This window comes from Cherax quadricarinatus, chromosome 25 (assembly GCF_038502225.1).
Source record: "Cherax quadricarinatus isolate ZL_2023a chromosome 25, ASM3850222v1, whole genome shotgun sequence".
Lineage (NCBI taxonomy): Eukaryota > Metazoa > Arthropoda > Malacostraca > Decapoda > Parastacidae > Cherax > Cherax quadricarinatus.
In genome coordinates this window covers 572,780-594,294 of record NC_091316.1, presented here as the reverse complement: position 1 = coordinate 594,294, position 21,515 = coordinate 572,780, and the positions used below count along the sequence as shown (strand labels likewise).

Genomic DNA, 21,515 nt, shown 5'->3' with positions numbered 1-21,515 from the left:
ATTGGGTACCACCTTCATCACCTGCCATCAACATCAGTAAAAATAAGCCATATTTCCTTACCAGATTGTGCCAAATATATAGGAACTCACCACATTTTTTCCAAGAAAACATATATTGTACTAAATGAGAATGTATTTGAGAAATGAAATAACCAAGAAAAAATCTGAAGTACTGTAACAAATTAGTGTAGAAGGTGTTGTTGCTTTTTAACCCTTTGAGGGTTTTCGTCGTACTAGTACGTTTTACGCGTAGGGGTTTTTGACGTACTAGTACTCATAAATTCTAGCGGCCTCAAATCTAGTGGGAGAAAGCTGGTAGGCCTTCATATGAAAGAATGGGTCTATGTGGTCAGTGTGCACAGTCTAAAAAAAATCCTGCAGCACACAGTGCATAATGAGAAAAAAAAAACTTTGACCATTTTTTTTTAATAAATCAGCGACTTTGCAGTGTATTTTCGTATGGTATTTATTGTTGTATTCTAGTTTTCTTGGTCTCATTTTATAGAATGGAATACATATTACAGAAATTGAGATGATTTTGACTGGTTTTACAAAGAAAGGTGCCTTGAAATTGAGCTCAAAGTAGCAGAAATGTTCGATTTTTACCAAACTTCAAAAGTAAACAAATCGTGCCAAGCGTGCAATACACGTCAACTGGTGAGTCTAATATTCTTTCACAAGTGCACCAATAATATTTATACCATTTTTTACACTAATGCAGTAGTCTGCATAACAGTAAATCTTATATTTTTTGTGAAAATAAAAATTCAAAGTGGAAAGCAAAAGAATATAAGAGGGGACTTGAGACATGACTAATGACTAGAGGAAATGTCATTTTAGTGCCAGGAATGTCTTTCTTGTTTATTCTGGACCCTATTCCAAAATTGGCATCTTTTGAAATTTGTGTGAAATTGGCAAAATTGCTAAATTCTGACCACTGTACTGGATAGTTGAATTTCATAAATGAGTGGTTTCTTGCATCCATTCGATAGAAAAAATGGAGTTCTAGCGAAATATTCATGTTTTTTGTCGACTAGTACAGTGAAATTGGCCGAAAATGGGGCTCAAAGTGGGCAAAATCGCCGATGCGTAAACATCGCCGAGACCGCTAACTTTGCGAGAGCATAATTCCGTAAGTTTTCTATCAAATTTCAAACTTTTGGTGTCTTTATGATCGGGAAAAGATTCTCTATCTTTTCATAAGAGAAAATAATTTTTTTTTTTTAAATTTGGCCGACCCTGAGAACGAGTTTCGGAGAGGGCCTGTCGACCCTCAAAGGGTTAAAATTGGTGTGGGAGGAGGTTGTTGTTGCTTTTTAAGGGCTACAATGTCTTCAGCCACATGAGTCCTGCTGCCAGTGGTGTGAAAGATCAATATGGCTCAATACAGTGTAAGTCTTGATGGTCCTCTAAACCACAGGCATAAATGAGTTCGTCAATGCTGAGCGACAGTCAACATAATACCTTCACTTCACAACTTTTTACATTATTGTCCAGTTGGAGGAAAGGGGTAAAGGAGGTTTTGTGGGCGAGAGGCTTTGACTCCCAGCATGAGTGGGTGCGTCAGATAGAAGCAAGCAGAGGGAGGCAAATGGTTTTTATGACTTGATTTGCTGTTGGAGTGTGAGCAAAGTAGCATTTGCGAAGGGATTCAGGGAAACTGGTTAGCTGGACTTGAATCTTGGAGGTGGGAAGTACAGTGCCTGCACTCTGAAGGAGGGGTGTAGATATACTGAAGTTTTTTAACTATAGTGTTGGCATGCCTCTGACAACACAGCAAAGGAGTGAGTGACGATGAAAGTGTTCCTTCTTTTTTGGGTCACCTTTCCTCGGTGGGAGATGGCCAATGTGTTAAAAAAAAAAAGTAACTTATTCACACTTTATTGTTAATCACCAACATATTCAACAATTGCAGATACACATAATAGGTACATAACTGTTAAAGACATGGAAGTGTGCAATTACACTCTAATTATGGGTTATTATGCACTGCCTCTCAGCTTATTTGTTCAAACTTCATAGTGTGCATGATAGGCCACTTTTCCCGAGCAATAAGGACCTGGATATAGTTCCTCAAAAGCATTTCATTGAAGATACTCTCTGGATGCACAGTAAATAGGATTCTCTTGTACATTTCTTTCTTTTTTCCAACCCCTTCTTTAAACATGTAATTAAAATAATGGTGCTGGAAACTATTTTGACTCACTAATGATGCTTTTACCTAGTTTTGAGGAGCAACAGGAATATAATGGAGTTATTACTTAACAAATCTTTGTTGCACCACCTTTTGATGTAAACCTGCTATTACATTAGAGAAGGTCCTTGTTAACCCTTTCAGGGTCGAGAGGCCCTCTCCTAAATTCGTTCTCAGGGTTGAAAATTTTCCGGAAAAAAAAAAAAACTTATGAAATAAAAGAGAATCTTTTCCCGATCATAATGACACCAAAAGTATGAAATTTGATGGAAAACTTACGGAATTATGCTCTCGCGAAGTTAGCGCTCTCAACTATGTTTACGCATCAGCGATTTCGCCCACTTCGAGCCCTATTTTTGGCCAATTCCTGTGTACTAATTGACATAAATTATATTTATTATGCTAGAACTCCATTTTTTTCTATTGAATGAATACAAGAAACCACCCATTTACCAATTTCAACTGTCCAATAAAGTGGTTAGAAATTGGCAATTTTGCCAATTTCACACACATTTCAGAAGATGGCAATTTCCAAATAGAGTCCAGAATAAACAAGACAGTCATTCCTGGCACTAAAATAACAAGTTCTCTGTTCGTTAGTCATGTCCCCAGGCCCCTCTTACATTTCTTTTGCTTTCCACTTTGAATTTTTATTCTCACAAAAAATAAAAGATTTATTATTATGCAGACTATTACATTAGTGTAGAAATGGTATAAATAATATGAGAGCACTTGTGAAAGAATATCAGACTCACCAGTTGATGTTTATTGGATGCCTATCATGATTTATTTACTTTTGAACTTTGGTAAAAATCAAACATTTCTGCTACTTTGAGCTCAATTTTCAAGGTACTTTTCATTGTGAAACCAATCAAAAATCATCTCAATTTCTGTAATATGTCTTCCATTCTATAGAATGAGATCAGGAAAACTAGAATACAACCATAAATACCATACGAAAATACAGTGCAAAATTGCTGTTTTAATCCATAAACACGGTCAAAGTTTTTTTTTCTCATTACGCACTGTGTGCTGCAGGATTTTTTTTTATACTGCGCACACTGACCATATAGACCCATTCTTTCATATGTAGGCCTACCAGCTTTCTCTCGCTAGATTTGAAGGCGCTAGAGTTTAGGCGTTCTAGTACGTCAATAACCCTGGTGCGTAAGCCGTACTAGTATGTCGGAAACCCTGAAAGGGTTAAATAACACCCTTGCACTTGATATATGACTCATGCTGTAAAGTTCGAGTGGCTCACCCTACCGAGGCGGGGTGGCCCAAAAGGAAAAACGAAAGTTTCTCCTTTTATATTTGGTAATACAGTGGATCCCCGAGTTTCGTGAGTAATCCGTTCCAGAGAGCCTGCCGAAAGTTGAAATTCACGAAACTTGAAACCATTTTCCCCATAAGAAATAATGGAAATAAAATTAATCCGTTCCATACACCCAAAAATATTAAAATAAAATTTTTTTTTTCAAATTAAATAAAGATTTATATTCTGAAATCAATGAGAAATCAAGTACATGCATATACAAAATAATAATAACATTACACTTACCTTTACTGAAGACTTCTGGGTGGATGGAAGACAGGAGGAGGGGATAGGAGGAAGGTGTACACTATTGTTTGGAAGGAGAATCTCCTTCCATTAGGACTTTAGGTAGCAAGTCCTTATCTGGGGTTACTTCCCTTCTTCTTTTAATGCCACTGGGAACAACTTGAGAGTCACTGGACCCCTGTCGCACAAAATATCTGTCCAGAGAGGTCTTTTTCTGGTGTTTCTTTAAGATTTTCCTGAAGTGGGACACAACAATGTCATTGTACATGTTGCAGATATGGCGTGTTTCAGCTTGGTCAGGGTGATACTTTCCAACAAAACTTTGCAACTCATTCCACTTGGCACAAATCTCCTTAATCTTTGAAGAAGGCACCTCATCCACTCCCTCTTCCTCCTCCTCTGGAGAAAGTTCCTCGGCTGTGGTCTGATGCTGTTCCAGTTGAAGCTCTTGCAGTTTGTCAGTGGTTAGCTCTTCCCTGTGGTCCTCCACCAACTCGTCCACATCCCCGTCACTCACCTCCAACCCCATGGACTTGCCCAATGCCACAACACCTTCCACAACAGGCAGAGGATCGGCAGGGAAAGGGTCTGCCTCAAACCCTTCAAAATCCCTCTGGATCGTGTTCCTCACTTTATTTACCAAAGGGCTTGGGGTCCCAGACATTTCAACATCTTACCAGAAGATATCAGAAACACTGCTGGAACAAGTGTAGAAGCCTTCAGGAGGAAACTGGACAAGTATCTTCACCAGGTGCCAGATCAACCAGGCTGTGATGGATATGTGGGGCAACGGGCCTCCAGCAGCAACAGCCTGGTTGACCAGGCAAGCACCAGACGAGCCTGGCCCATGACCGGGCTTAGAGAGTAGATAAACACTCAAAACTCTTCAAAGGTATATCAGAGGGTCAGCAGCTGTGACAGGCATGATTGTCCTGCTCTAAAACCATGCTGGTTCGGGTTATGCTGGTCCATGAAATTTGTAATATGCCTTCTCATCACGCTTTCAGATTTTTATGATGTGAGAAGTTAGGGCTACTGGTCTGTAATTTTTAACTAGTGTTCTACTACCTCCCTTAAGCAAAGGAGCTATGTCTGCACTCTTTAAGGCCTCCAGTATTTCACCTAGATCTAAGCTCTTTCTCCAAAGAATACTGAGGACTTGTGCTAGTGGTACTTTGCACTTCTTTATAAATAGAGCATTCCATGAATCTGATCCACATGCAGAGTGGGCAAGTTGTTCATTTCTTTTTCAAAAGCTATGGGATTTGTACTAATGTCAATTAGTTGGTCTGCACAGCCTTCTGCTATTATTAAATTCACAAAACGTGCAAAACCGGTATGGGCCGTAAAGAACTATAATTCTGAAAGGAGAAATCTGCAAAGAAAGGTGCAGTAATGTGATAAATGAACTTATGAGCTAACAAAGAAAGTCAAAGCTGGCATATTAAGTCAGAATAAAAAAAATCAGCAAGTGCATTTCCACTGAAGGTGAGGCAGTGATGATTGTTATTAATGTTTATGTTTTGAAAATTGTTAAACAAGCATATTTGTTGTCTTGCTTGATCAATATTACTGTGCTGCAGCTGTCATAGCAGCTGTGGGAAGTGACCTAAGAAGACACTACAGCTTTATTATTTTGACATATATTCTTGGAAAACACTAAACACCTGAGGGTTATTCAATGGTACAAATTAAATGGGGTGACTAGCATTAGAAGTCTAAAAAACAGGAGATAAGAACTAAAAATGGGTAAGAAAATAAAATAAGGGATTCAGTCACTGCATTTTTTCTCATTATGCACAGCGTGCTGCAAATTTTTTTTTATATGGTGCATACTTGCCGCACAGACCCATTTTCTCATATTTAGGCCCAAATTTACTGCTCACAGTTTATCTGAGAGAGATGAGCTCATCATGTAGAACAAACGGACCAACCCGGGATTCAAAGCCATAGTACTATAGGATCCACCCTAAAAGAGTTAATCTCTCTCAAGAAACCCATGGATAATCAAATCTATTTGCAAATTACCCATCATCAAAAATGTTGGATAGTCCAATTCCACAAATCAGAAATCCTGTGAGTTTGGAGGCAAAGCTGTAAATAAAAAAAAAAATAACTGAGAAGGAAGAAAGTAGCAGTACAGTATACTGCTGATATGGTGGAGGACAAAGTCAAGGCTAAATAGTGTGAAGGCAGGTTCGGGTCACTAAGCCTATTTCTTCTACAGCAGAATATAAACAGGGAAACACAGACAAAAAAGAAATAGTGTACAGTATACCTGGAGAAGGTTTTGGGGGTCAACGCCCCCACAGCCCGGTCTGTGACCAGGCCTCGTGGTGGATCAGGGCCCAATTAACCAGGCTGTTACTGTTGGCCGCATGGAACCCAACGTATGAACCACAGCCTGGCTGGTCTGCTACTGACTTTAGGTGCCTTCTTTAAGACAGTCATGGGTCTATTGGTAATCCCCCTTATGTATGCTGGGAGGCAGTTGAACAGTCTTGGGCCCCTGACACTTATTGTGTTGTCTCTTATCGTGGTAGTGGTGCCCCTGCTTTTCATTGGGGGAATGTTGCATCATCTGCCGAGACTTTTGCTTTCATAGGGAGTGATTTTTGTGTGCAAGTTCGGTATTAATCCCTCTAGGACTTTCCAAGTGTATATAATCATGGATCTCTCCCATCTGCATTCTAGGGAGTACAGGTTGAGGAACTTAAAGCGTTCCCAGTAATTGAGGTGTTTTATCACAGTTATGTGTGCCATGAAGGTTCTCTGTACACTTTCTAGGTCAGTAATTTCACCTGTCTTGAAAAGTGTTGTTAGTGTGCAGCAATATTCCAGCCTAGATAGAGCAAGTGACCTAAAGAGTGTCATCATAGGCTTGGCATCCCTAGTTTTGAAGGTTCTCATTATCCATCCTGTCATTTTTCTAGCAGATGCGACTGATACAATGTTATGGTCTTTGAAGGTGAGATCCTCTAACATAATCACTCCCAGGTCTTTTACATTAGTTTTTCACTCTATTGTGTGGTTGGAATTTGTTTTATACTCCAATATAGTTTTAATTTCCTCACATTTTCCATTTTTAATTGAAATTTCTCATCATTGAACTTCATATTGTTTTCTGCGGCCCATTTAAAGAGCTGGTTGATGTCCACCTGGAGTCTTGCGGTGTCTTCAATGGAGGACACTGCCATGCAAATTTGGGTGTCATCTGCTGTGGCTTACATCCCTGTCTATGTCAGACATGAGGATGAGGAACATGATGGGAGTGAGTACTCTGCCTTGTGTAACAGAGCTTTTCACCATAGCTGCCTCAGACTTTACTCTGTTTACTACTCCTCTGTGTTCTATTTGTTAGGAAATTATAGATCCACCTACCAACTTTTCCTGTTATTCCTTTATCACGCAGGACCTTGTCATAGTGGTCCAGTAGTTGGGACAGACAGGAGCGACCTGCTCTAAACCTACTTTGCCCTGGGTTGTGTAACTGATGGGTATCTAGATGGGTGGTGATCTTACTTCTTAGAACCCTTTCAAAGATTTTTATGATAAGGAATGTAAGCGCTATTGGTCCGTAGTTCTTTGCTATTGTGGAGTGGGGCTATGTCTGTTGTTTTTAGCAGCTGTGGGACAACCTCTGTGTCCATGCTCCCTCTCCATAGGATGTTAAAAGCACATGATAGGGGCTTTCTGCAGTTCTTGATGAACACGGAGTTCCATGAGTCTGGGCCTGGGGCAGAGTGCATGGGTATATCATTCATCGCTTTTTTGAAGTCATTTGGCATCATGGTAATATCAGATGGGTTCGGGTCTGCCAAATTCTGTCTCTCTCTCATAAAAAAATAATTTAGAACTCAATAATGTTCACCAGTACCAAGACAAAGGAACAACAAAAAGTCCTCTAACACTCACCTCACTGCAGCATTGGCTTGTGCTATCTTCTGACTGTTTGTCAGAAGTAAATAAACTGATCCAAGCTGTCCTTCATCTTCCTCTCCCTCTTCTTCATTCTCCTCAACTGTTAAACTTGTATCTGAAATTGTTGCTTTAATACAATGAAAAATAATCATATAGCACTGTATAATGAAGGATTTAAAGAAAATGTTGTGCAAAAAGTGATGGCTACTATTATGGTAACATCACCTATGGATCCATGTAAAGTAGTACTTGTAGTGTAGCTATGGCTAAGTATAATGAATGGACACCTGGATGGAGGGACACAAGTGGCCATAATGAAAAATGTACCCTTATATTTCTAGATTTTAAAACAAACAAAATTTAAAAATGTATGGAATAAACTGAACAAACACCCCAGCTGGATGTTGAAGCCTCGAGCACACAAAGCCCCCTGTACCCCCCCTACCACCACCCTTTCCTAGTATGACCCCTACCCCACCTTCCCTCCATTACAGATTTATACACCCTCCAAGTCATTCAGCAGGCATGTGTGAGCATGTTAGATAGGAGTGAGTGGAGACAAATGGTTTATGGGACTTGATGAGCTGTTGGAGTGTGAGCAAGGTAATATTTTGTAAAAGGATACAGGGAAATTGGTTAGCCTGACTTGAGTCCTGGAGGTGGGAAGTACAGTGCCTGCACTCTAAAGCAAGGGTTTGGGATATTTGCTGTTTAGAGGGACATGTAAACTGTTGTATCTGCCTGCCTCTGGCAAGACAGTGATAGTGTAAATGATGGTGAAATTGTTTCTTTTTTGGGTCACCCTGCCTCGGTGGGTGATGGCCACAAACCCTGGGTGGGTGTAGGGGTGGGAGAGGATATGTGGTTTCAATTGTAAATGCCATCCAAGAATTTTTTCCAAGTTAACCCTTTCAGGGTCCAAGGCCAAAATCTGAAGTCACGCACCAGTGTCCAAGAAATTTTGAAAAAAAAAAAAAATTATTTTTTCTTACAGAATTAAAGAGCATATTTTTGAGAAGGTAATAAAACAAAAAAAATTAGAATCTGATCAGTACTTACCGAGATACAGTGCCAAGAAGTTTGTAGAAAATGATGTGGTGGCGGCAACATCGACGAATTCCACATACGCGTATTATATTATTTTGTTGTTTTAGTTGTTTTTTCTTTTCTTTTCCAATTTTTTTCTATTCCTACTAACATTTGGGGCCTGAGAGACCAATACTGTATATAATTTATATATATAAACTCACTGTATTGCACACAATAACCGCACTAAAGTTATTATCATATTATTGATTACCACTGTTGTTTATTACAATAAACATGCACAAATATTGTATAATACTAATGTTCTATCATATATTTACATATTTACAATCACTGGACATGGTTTTAGAACTGCTGGAGCTTGTGGAACTCCTTGAAACAAGGCACCATGCACAGAGGCACCTTACATTCCTCACACATAAACCGAGTGTCTTTGCGTCTTTGTTGCCGTCGTTTTGTTTGTGCACAGACAATGCATCTCTTCTGAGCAAATTTCTTTTGAGTTGAAGGAAGCTGTATTATGAAATGATCACCTTCTCTTCTCAAACGCTTGGGTATATTGTGATGAATTCGAGGACCATGTTGTATTGCAGGTGTTGTTACCTGGTACTTCATTATGAGTTGTCTGACAACAGACAAACAAAATTCACCATACGGTGGTCTGTTACCAGTCTTTATTTGGAACATATTATATGCATTCAGCATTGAAATGTCCATGAGATGGAAGAAAAGTTTCATGTACCACTTGTAACTCTTACGAATACAGTCAACAAAACCAATCTGCATGTCACACTTGTCAACCAAGCGCATGTTTTGTGTATAATCAATCACTGTCACTGGTTTTCGAATACGTTCATTAGTCACTCGATCAACTTTGCCACTGTCTTGCATTTCATTACGGTGAATGGTTGTCAACAATGTGACATCTCGTTTGTCATGCCACCGTAATGCCATGATGTCATTGGCAGTAAACACCTGCACGTCATCACCACGAACACCTGCGTTGAGCCTGGGCATATGTTTACGATTAGAACGCACTGTGCCACACACATCTGTCTTGTTCATTCGCATGAAATCACTGAGTAATGGGCTTGTGTACCAGTTATCGGTATATAATGTATGGCCCTTACCAAGATAAGGTGCCATCATGTTTCTCACTACGTCACCTGATATACCCAATAACATCTTGGTATCTTTCAATGTTTTACTACCCGTGTATACAACAATATCCAACACCAGGCCACTGTCACAATCACAGAGTACAAACAATTTTATACCAAAGCGGTTCCTCTTGCTCGGTATATACTGCTTGAATGACAGTCTACCTTTGAACAAAATCAAAGACTCGTCAATTACAAGATTCTTGAATGGATAAAAGTATATCCTGAACTTTTGTTTGAGATACATGAAAACATTTCTAATCTTGTATAACCTGTCACTTCTGTCAGGCCTGGTTTTGTCAGAGAAGTGCAACATACGTAACAGTAAGATAAACCTGTTCACTGGTATTATTTCACTGAAGGATGGGGTACAAATTAGCCGATCTGTGGACCAGTATGCTTTTATATTATGCTTATAGACGTGAGGCATAAGCATTATTGTTGCAAAAAGCAAATACATTTCTGCAACAGTCGTCTCTTTCCACCTGTGTAGTCTTGACTGTGGTGATAAGATTGTATTTGCCATGGTGTACTGAAAATACTTATTACTTTCCCTGACAATAGTTTCCATCAATGGCTGGTCAAAGAATAATTCAAAGAATTCCAGTTCATTGGCCGTGGTTCCAAGGGGACAGGTAGGTAGAATTCCACTTTGCGAGTCATCAAAGTGGTGAGGGCTGGGAACAAAATTGGGATTTTGCTGCCAATCCCAGATACGGTTTGCTGGTGGATACTGGACATCATAGGCTGGTTGTACGGGTGGTTGTGGCGGGCTGGTGGGTGACGCTCCGCTTTGTCCTTGAACTGACGAGTCAGCAGCGTGGGTTCCCGCGTGGCACAGCGAGTCACGCATGGCGGTGCCACTACCACCACCAGCCCCACTAACACCATCCACTGATGTCTGTGGCCCATCCATGCCAAGTGTAGCCACATCATCCTCACTATCACTACCTACAACGGGTGTAGGGCCACGGGATGTACTCCGGGATGTACTACGGGATGTACTCCGTCCCCTGGGCACAGCATAGGGTACACTACCCGAGCGCATGCGGCGGCGAACATACCGACGCTTCACTGGTGAATATGTTTCCTCACTATCACTACTCGAATGATCGTCGAGCGCAATAAAATCACAATCCACGTCAGAATCATCGTCATTACTGAAGTCAGAGGCCAGGCCACGGGAAAATATTAGTTTTCTCTTACGTTTAGGAACACCCGACCGTGAGTCACGAGTGCCCACACCAGAGGTAGAAGGTCGAGGATCGTCGGGGTTTTCTGCACTATTATCGATATCCTGGTCATTATTTTCGGTCACTAACTTATCAAAGCCGTAGAATTCGTCTTCATTTCCACTTCCATCAGTGTCAGAACTATCAGACAGGAAGAGGAGAGTCCCAATTTTCCGGGGAGTGAGAGCTGACTTGCGACGAGACATGGTGAACAAGGGTGACTGAGCCGGCGTTCCCACAATGCTATGGGGGCGCCTAGATTTTTTGTTTACGGTGCACACCCACGGCGCAGACCCATTCTCTCATATGTAGGCCTATGAGCGCTTTCGCGCTAAATTTGATGGCGCTAGAATTTTGGCGTAGATCTACGGTTTGGACACTCACCGACCAGCCGTAGATCTACGGGACGGACCCTGAAAGGGTTAAAGTCAATTTTCAATTTTTTTATGGGAGTGGGAGAAGGTGTCAGTTTTTGTCATATCTCCAAAACAGTCATTCAAAATTAGTCTATAATTAATTATAATGCAATTATTATATAGTAGCACAATGCATTTAAAAAAATTGAGCCTCCTGCCTAATCTTTGACTGACTTATGAAAACAAGCTTGCACACACTGGCCAACAGCAAGTTAAGTATTTATACAGTTCCCTACAATTGTGCAAGGCTGCTTATTTATCCAATGTTCTTACATATGTGAAAACTGTGAACAGATTTAATTATCTGCAGGTTTTCAGGGGATACCTTTTTTTCATCAGGCATAGCACATGACTGGCAATGCCCCTTTTATTTAAGCTTAGCATATGACATTAACCCTTTCAGGGTCTGTGCTGTAGATCTACGGCTTTACGTTGAGGGTCCAAACCGTAGATCTACGCCATGAGCTCAGCTCACTCTGATAAGCTATGAGAAGTAAATTTGGGCCTAGATATTTGAGAATACATCTATGCAGTATGTGTGCATCACATTAAACAAATCCTGCAGCACACAGTGCAAAATGAGAGGAAAAAAACTTAGACCATAATTTTCGATTAAAACAGTGACTTTGCATTGTTTTTTGTATGTTTTTTATGGTTGTATTTGCGATTTCTTGGTCTCATTTGATAGAATGGAAGATATATTACAGAAATAGAGTTGATTTTGATTGGTTTTAGTATTGGAAATGGCTTGAAATTGAGCTCAAAGTAGTGAAAATGTTAAATTTTTGTCGATGTTCAAGAGTAAACAAATGACCTCACACGTCTAATACACGCCAGCTGGTGGGTCTAATATACGTTCACAAATGTGGTGATATTATTTATACAATTATTACAATATTGCATAACAGTAAATCTTCTATTTTTTGGTTTGAATAAAAATTCATTATGTGAATAAAAAATCAAAATGGAATTCATTTTTAAAGCCTGAAAATGTAACTGATTAACAAAGGAAATGTTAGTTTAGTGCCAGGAATGCCTGCATTGTTTATTCTGGACCCTATTTTGAAATTGGGATATTTTGAACTTTGCACTAAATTGGCCAAATTACCAATTTCCGATCACATTATTTTGTAGGTGAAACAGTTGATTTGGCGATTTCTTGTGCTCAATCGATAGAATAGAAGTAATACTACTGAAATAACTAAGAAGTTGGTTGACTGGAATAATGTAATTGGCCTAAAATGGGAGTCAAAGTCGGCAAAATCGCCGATGCGTAAATATCGCTGACACATCAAAATTCGCGAGAGCATAATTTCGTCGGTTTTCCACCAAATTTCATACTTTTTATTTTATTACCTTCAGAAAAAGATTCTCTACCATTTCATAAGAAAAAATAGCAAAATTATTTTTTGAAAATTCTTGGACACTGGTGCACACTTTGAAATTTGGCCTCTGGACCCTGAAAGGGTTAAGATCTTGTTCAAATAATACTGAATGACTTTCCCATGCCAAATCTCTCCTTATTCTGGATATTCTTTTTTGTGAATATCAAGATTAACTAGATTAGAATGACATAGTAAAAGAGTATGGTATCTGAAATAAACAAAGAATCTAAATCTTGAACAAAATTGTTTACATAGACTTAATTTTGTATTAATCAAGATTTTTAATTTTGTGGGACCTCTAGGAATGTAACCCCCAAGAATTTTGTACTGACAACTGTACTGTATACAATAATGTTATAAAGGAGAATGCATACAGTGGAACCTCTACTTAGGAGTGCATCCATGAGCGAGTTTTTCCAGATATGAGCAGCTGCTCAGTAGATTTTTTGCTTCCAGATACGAGCAAAATTTCCAGATGCGAGCGGGCCTCACAGGAGGTTAATTGCCACTGGTGAGGGGGCTCTTGCTCTTGATTTAGGGAATTGGATCTCAGTTGTTTGTTGGACTATCTTATTGAAACTTAGGCAATGTATGATGAAAAGATGCTTCTTAAGGTACACCAAAAATGAAAGAAATCAGACCATAAATAACGGAGTTGACTTCTCAGCCATTAGCTTCTCCTTAGCGTTATATTTTTGTGTGGTTTTTATGGTTGTAATCTCGTTTTATTTGGTCTCATGTGATACAATGGAAGATTTTTTTATTTTTTTTATTATCACACTGGCCGATTCCCACCAAGGCAGGGTGGCCTGAAAAAGAAAAACTTTCACCATCATTCACTCCATCACTGTCTTGCCAGAAGGGTGCTTTACACTACAGTTTTTAAACTGCAACATTAACACCCCTCCTTCAGAGTGCAGGCACTGAACTTCCCATCTCCAGGACTCAAGTCCGGCCTGCCGGTTTCCCTGAACCCCTTCATAAATGTTACTTTGCTCACACTCCAACAGCACGTCAAGTATTAAAAACCATTTGTCTCCATTCGCTCCTATTAAACACGCTCACGCATGCCTGCTGGAAGTCCAAGCCCCTCGCACACAAAACCTCCTTTACCTCCTCCCTCCAACCTTTCCTAGGCCGACCCCTACCCCGCCTTCTTTCCACTACAGACTGATACACTCTTGAAGTCACTCTGTTTCGCTCCATTCTCTCTACATGTCCGAACCACCTCAACAACCCTTCCTCAGCCCTCTGGACAACAGTTTTGGTAATCCCGCACCTCCTCCTAACTTCCAAACTACGAATTCTCTGCATTATATGCACACCACACATTGCCCTCAGACATGACATCTCCACTGCCTCCAGCCTTCTCCTCGCTGCAACATTCATCACCCATGCTTCACACCCATATAAGAGCATTGGTAAAACTATACTCTCATACATTCCCCTCTTTGCCTCCAAGGACAAAGTTCTTTGTCTCCACAGACTCCTAAGTGCACCACTCACCCTTTTCCCCTCATCAATTCTATGATTCACCTCATCTTTCATAGACCCATCCGCTGACACGTCCACTCCCAAATATCTGAATACATTCACCTCCTCCATACTCTCTCCCTCCAATCTGATATCCAATCTTTCATCACCTAATTTTTTTGTTATCCTCATAACCTTACTCTTTCCTGTATTCACTTTTAATTTTCTTCTTTTGCACACCCTACCAAATTCATCCACCAATCTCTGCAACTTCTCTTCAGAATCTCCCAAGAGCACGGTGCCATCAGCAAAGAGCAACTGTGACAACTCCCACTTTATGTGTGATTCTTTATCTTTTAACTCCACGCCTCTTGACAAGACCCTCGCATTTACTTCTCTTACAACTCCATCTATAAATATATTAAACAACCACGGTGACATCACACATCCTTGTCTAAGGCCTACTTTTACTGGGAAATAATTTCCCTCTTTCCTACATACTCTAACTTGAGCCTCACTATCCTCGTAAAAACTCTTCACTGCTTTCAGTAACCTACCTTCTACACCATACACCTGCAACATCTGCCACATTGCCCCCCTATCCACCCTGTCATATGCCTTTTCCAAATCCATAAATGCCACAAAGACCTCTTTAGCCTTATCTAAATACTGTTCACTTATATGTTTCACTGTAAACACCTGGTCCACACACCCCCTACCTTTCCTAAAGCCTCCTTGTTCATCTACTATCCTATTTTCCGTCTTACTCTTAATTCTTTCAATAATAACTCTACCATACACTTTACCAGGTACACTCAACAGACTTATCCCCCTATAATTTTTGCACTCTCTTTTGTCCCCTTTGCCTTTATACAAAGGAACTATGCATGCTCTCTGCCAATCCCTAGGTACCTTACCTTCTTCCATACATTTATTAAATACAGTGGACCCCCGCATAACGATTACCTCCGAATGTGACCAATTATGTAAGTGTATTTATGTAAGTGCGTTTGTACGTGTATGTTTGGGGGTCTGAAATGGACTAATCTACTTCACAATATTTCTTATGTTAACAAATTCGGTCAGTACTGGCACCTGAACATACTTCGGGAGTGAAAAAATATCGTTAACCGGGGGTCCACTGTAATTGCACCAACCACTCCAAAACTATATCCCCACCTGCTTTTAACATTTCTATCTTTATCCCATCAATCCCGGCTGCCTTACCCCCTTTCATTTTACCTACTGCCCACGAACTTCCCCCACACTCACAACTGGCTCTTCCTCACTCCTACAAGATGTTATTCCTCCTTGCCCTATACACGAAATCACAGCTTCCCTATCTTCATCAACATTTAACAATTCCTCAAAATATTCCCTCCATCTTCCCAATACCTCTAACTCTCCTCTCCTATTTTTAACTGACAAATCCATTTGTTCTCTAGGCTTCCTTAACTTGTTAATCTCACTCCAAAACTTTTTCTTATTTTCAACAAAATTTGTTGATAACATCTCACCCACTCTCTCATTTGCTCTCTTTTTATATTGCTTCACCACTCTCTTAACCTCTCTCTTTTTCTCCATATACTCTTCCCTCCTTGCATCACTTCTACTTTGTAAAAACTTCTCATATGCTAACTTTTTCTCCCTTACTACTCTCTTTACATCATCATTCCACCAATCGCTCCTCTTCCCTCCCGCACCCACTTTCCTGTAACCACAAACTTCTGCTGAACACTCTAACACTACATTTTTAAGCCTACCCCATACCTCTTCGACCCCATTGCCTATGCTCTCATTAGCCCATCTATCCTCCAATAGCTGTTTATATCTTACCCTAACTGCCTCCTCTTTTAGTTTATAAACCTTCACCTCTCTCTTCCCTGATGCTTCTATTCTCCTTGTATCCCATCTACCTTTTACTCTCAGTGTAGCTACAACTAGAAAGTGATCTGATATATCTGTGGCCCCTCTATAAACATGTACATCCTGAAGTCTACTTAACAGTCTTTTATCTACCAATACATAATCCAACAAACTACTGTCATTTTGCCCTACATCATATCTTGTATACTTATTTATCCTCTTTTTCTTAAAATATGTATTACCTATAACTAAACCCCTTTCTATACAATGTTCAATCAAAGGGCTCCCATTATCATTTACACCTGGCACCCCAAACTTACCTACCACACCCTCTCCAAAAGTTTCTCCTACTTTAGCATTCAGGTCCCCTACCACAATTACTCTCTCACTTGGTTCAAAGGCTCCTATACATTCACTTAACATCTCCCAAAATCTCTCTCTCTCCTCTACATTCCTCTCTTCTCCAGGTGCATACACGCTTATTATGACCCACTTTTTGCATCCAACCTTTACTTTAATCCACATAATTCTTGAATTTACACATTCATATTCTCTTTTCTCCTTCCATAACTGATCCTTCAACATTACTGCTACCCCTTCCTTTGCTCTAACTCTCTCAGATACTCCAGATTTAATCCCATTTATTTCCCCCCACCGAAACTCCCCTACCCCCTTCAGCTTTGTTTCGCTTAGGGCCAGGACATCCAACTTCTTTTCATTCATAACGTCAGCAATCATCTGTTTCTTGTCATCCGCACTACATCCATGCACATTCAAGCATCCCAGTTTTATAAAGTTTTTCTTCTTCTCTTTTTTAGTAAATGTCTACAGGAGAAGGGGTTAGCAGCCCATTGCTCCCGGCATTTTAGTCGCCTCATACGACACGCATGGCTTATGGAGGAAAGATTCTTTTCCAGTTCCCCAACGACAATAGAAGAAATAAGAAGAACAAGAGCTATTTAGAAAAAGGAGAAAAACCTAGATGTATGTATATATATATGCATGTGCGTGTCTGTGAAGTGTAGAATGGAAGATATACTACAAAAATAAATATGATTTTAATTGGTTTCACGATGAAAAGTACCTTGAAAATGAGCTGAAAATAGCAGAAATGTTCGATTCTTTGGCGACATCAGTGGTAGACATCATAAGGTAGCAGTGGCAGACAACATGAAGCAGCAGTGACAGACATCATGAGGTAGCAGTGGCAGACAACATGAAGCAGCAGTGGCAGCCAACATGAAGCAGCAGTGGCAGACATCATGAGGTAGCAGTGGCAGACAACATGAAGCAGCAGTGGCAAAGTGTAGCATTAAGAGTGTAGCAGTTAAGTGCAGAATTAAGAGTGTAGCAATTAAGTGAAGCATTAAGAGTATAGCACTTATAAGTCACTCTGTCTGACTTTTTTGGGTTATCCTAGGTTCTCTACACATGTAGTCAGGAGCAGGAATGGCTGCTGTGGTGGCCCTATAAACCCCAACAACAATGGCTGCTGTCACCATCACTAGCCACATACCTAATGGCATGTATTTTATTCATTCTAGTGTATATATCATGTTTCTATGCTATTAATATTGTTTATTATGTCATATTACATGAATTGTGATAGATAAATAAGTTGTAGAGTTAATATTAGGGAAATTATTAAAGTATTTTCTCATGCCTGGAATTCCACTGGAACGAATTAATTCCATTTCAATTAGTTTAAATGAGGAAAACTGACTCTGCAAACGAGCAAATCCAGTTGCGAGCAAGGTCATGGAACAGATTCAACTCGTAAGTAGAGGTTCCACTGTATTTGAAAGACATTTTGTAACAGTTTCCGAAACTACTGCTTTCACAAAAATTAACACTCACTGGAAAAATCCCATAATTTCATAAAATTTAAAGTCAATACCTGATCAGCCATGCTATGGTTTGTACGTTGGATTACATGCGGCCAGCAGTAACAGCCTGGTTGATCAGTCCCTGATCCACCAGAAGGCTTAGACTTGGGCTGTGGGAGGCACTGACCCCAAGAACACCCTCCAGGTAGACCCCAGGTAGCAAAAACTTACTGGGTCATGAATTTAACCCTTTCAAGTTCGAGAGGCCCTCTCCTAAACTTGTTCTCAGGGTCGAAAATTTTTCGGGAAAAAAAAAAAAAAAAATTTCTTATGAAATGATAGAGAATCTTTTCCCGATCATAATGACACCAAAAGTATGAAATTCGATGGAAAACTTATGGAATTATGCTCTTGCAAAGTTAGCAGTCTCGACAATGTTTACGCATTGGCGATTTCGCCCACTTTCAGTCCTATTTTCGGCCAATTCCAGTGTACTAGTCGACAAAAATCGTTACTATTTTGCTAGAACTCCATTTTTTTCTATCAAATGAGATACAAGAAACTACCCATTTACCAATTTCAACTATCCAATAAAGTGGTCAGAAATTAGCAATTTTACCAATTTCACACAAATTTCAGATGCCAATTTCCAAATAGGGTCCAGAATAAACAAGAAAGACATTCCTGGCACTAAAATAACATTTCCTCTGTTCATTAGTCATGTTCCCAGGCCCCTCTTACATTTCTTTTACTTTCCACTTTCAGTTTTTATTCTCACAAAAAATAGAAGATTTACTGTTATGCAGACTACTGCATTAGTGTAGAAATGGTACAAATAATATCAGCGCACTTGTGAAAGAATATTAGACTCACCAGTTGACATGTATTGGATGCGTGGCATGATTTGTTTACTTTTGAACTTTGGCAGAAATGTTCAATTTTTGCCAAAGTTCAAAAGTAAACAAAAGTAAACTGTATTGGATGCATGGCATGATTGGTTTACTTTTGAACTTGGGCAAAAGTTGAACATTTCTGCTACTTTGAGCTCAATTTCAAGGTACTTTTCATTGTGAAACCAATCATCTCAATTTCTGTAACATGTCTTCCATTCTATAAAATGAGACCAGGAAAACTAGAATGCAGCCATAAATACCACACGAAAATACAGTGCAAAGCCACTGTTTTAAACCAAAAACACAAAGTTTTTTTTTTTCTCATTACACACTGTGTGCTGCAGGATTTTTTTTTATACTGTGCACACTGACCACATAGACCCATTCTTTCATATGTAGGCCCACCAGCTTTCTCTCACTGGATTTGAAGGCGCTAGAATTTACGCGTACTAGTGCGTCAATAACCCTGGTGCATAAAACGTACTAGTACATCGGAAACCCTGAAAGGGTTAAATGAGAGCATGGAAGAAATCCACTGGAGTCACTATATTTGTACATTAAGTTTGGAATAGGTCAACTTATTCATTGTAGCTCCAGTATCCAGAAGTAGGATTGCTTTAACAGAGCATACTAGATCTCTTGGGAACATTAAAGGTGAATAATAGGTGGGGATATGGCACACTATACTCCAAAAGGAAGCTCCTATTGTTGAAAGTTTAGGTACAGAAAGTATGGCTATATCAATGACACTTTCAGTTTCTCTCACCTTCAGCTGCATCCTTTGTTTCAACACTTTCTCCACTCTTTGTAAGGTCTGCAGATGAAGATTCTCCACTGAGGGCAGACAACTGATGGCTTGTTAATGGTGTAGTAGAAGGAAACAAAGCTCTTGAACTGAGAATATTGCCACTGCCCTTACCTGCATGCTGTTTATTTTGTTGCAACAGTTTTTCTGACCTTTTCCAAACTGGCAGCCTGTGAAAGCAGATAAATAACAGGGCATCAAAACAATATTAAATCCAATAGATGGGCAATATTCTGCCAACTAAACACTAATTTCTTTAGATTCATTATATGAAATTTCACCACCCATCTGGATAGCATGTGTGAGTCTCCATAATACAATATCTTGTCGTACAACATTGTGCATTTTTCCATCTTACTTTACCACCTTACACACACCCTGCCATTGTTTACTCAGTGAGATACAAAATTATCATATAAAGTTTTCAGGAAACAAAAAAACAGTAGGAGGTTACTGGACATGGAATTATTGCAGCAATAACTATTTGGGAATAAGATAAATTTTTTTTTTTTTTTTCAACAAGTCGGCCATCTCCCACCGAGGCAGGGTGACCCAAAAAAGAAAGAAAATCCCCAAAAAGAAAATACTTTCATCATCATTCAACACTTTCACCACACTCGCACATTATCACTGTTTTTGCAGAGGTGCTCAGAATACAACGGTCTAGAAGCATACACATATAAAGATACACAACATATCCCTCCAAACTGCCAATATCCCAAACCCCTCCTTTAAAGTGCAGGCATTGTACTTCCCATTTCCAGGACTCAAGTCCGACTATATGAAAATAACCGGTTTCCCTGAATCCCTTCACTAAATATTACCCTGCTCACACTCCAACAGATCGTCAGGTCCCAAGTACCATTCGTCTCCATTCACTCCTATCTAACACACTCACGCACGCTTGCTGGAAGTCCAAGCCCCTTACCCACAAAACCTCCTTTACCCCCTCTCTCCAACCCTTTCGAGGACGACCCCTACCCCGCCTTCCTTCCCCTATAGATTTATATGCTTTCCATGTCATTCTACTTTGATCCATTCTCTCTAAATGACCAAACCACCTCAAGAACCCCTCTTCTGCCCTCTGACTAATACTTTTATTAACTCCACACCTTCTCCTAATTTCCACACTCCGAATTTTCTGCATAATATTTACACCACACATTGCCCTTAAACAGGACATCTCCACTGCCTCCAACCGTCTCCTCGCTGCTGCATTTACCACCCAAGCTTCACACCCATATAAGAGTGTTGGTACTACTATACTTTCATACATTCCCTTCTTTGCCTCCATAGATAACGTTTTTCGACTCCACATATACCTCAACGCACCACTCACCTTTTTTCCCTCATCAATTCTATGATTAACCTCATCCTTCATAAATCCATCCGCCGACACGTCAACTCCCAAGTATCTGAAAACATTCACTTCTTCCATACTCCTCCTCCCCAATTTGATATCCAATTTTTCTTTATCTAAATCATTTGACACCCTCATCGCCTTACTCTTTTCTATGTTCACTTTCAACTTTCTACCTTTACACACATTCCCAAACTCATCCACTAACCTTTGCAATTTTTCTTTAGAATCTCCCATAAGCACAGTATCATCAGCAAAAAGTAACTGTGTCAATTCCCATTTTGAATTTGATTCCCCATAATTTAATCCCACCCCTCTCCCAAACACCCTAGCATTTACTTCCTTTACAATCCCATCTATAAATATATTAAACAAC

The 21,515-nt window shown here is 39.8% G+C and overlaps 1 protein-coding gene across 5 annotated transcripts in view; it reads right to left on the bottom strand.

Moving 5' to 3' along the window:
* The window catches only part of LOC128697983 (serine-rich adhesin for platelets-like), a 65,321-nt gene that overhangs the window by 4,958 nt on the left and 38,848 nt on the right, over positions 1 to 21,515 (bottom strand). For 3 of the 5 annotated variants that reach the window (XM_070088511.1, XM_070088512.1, XM_070088513.1), the window contains 2 exons: positions 19,741 to 19,949; positions 7,671 to 7,803 (listed from right to left, as the gene is read on the bottom strand). In XM_070088511.1, coding sequence (XP_069944612.1) covers positions 7,671 to 7,803; positions 19,741 to 19,949 — 342 coding nt within the window. The remainder of the gene's footprint in view (positions 1 to 7,670; positions 7,804 to 19,740; positions 19,950 to 21,515) is intronic. The other 2 variants (XM_070088514.1, XM_070088515.1) reach the window with 1 other exon arrangement.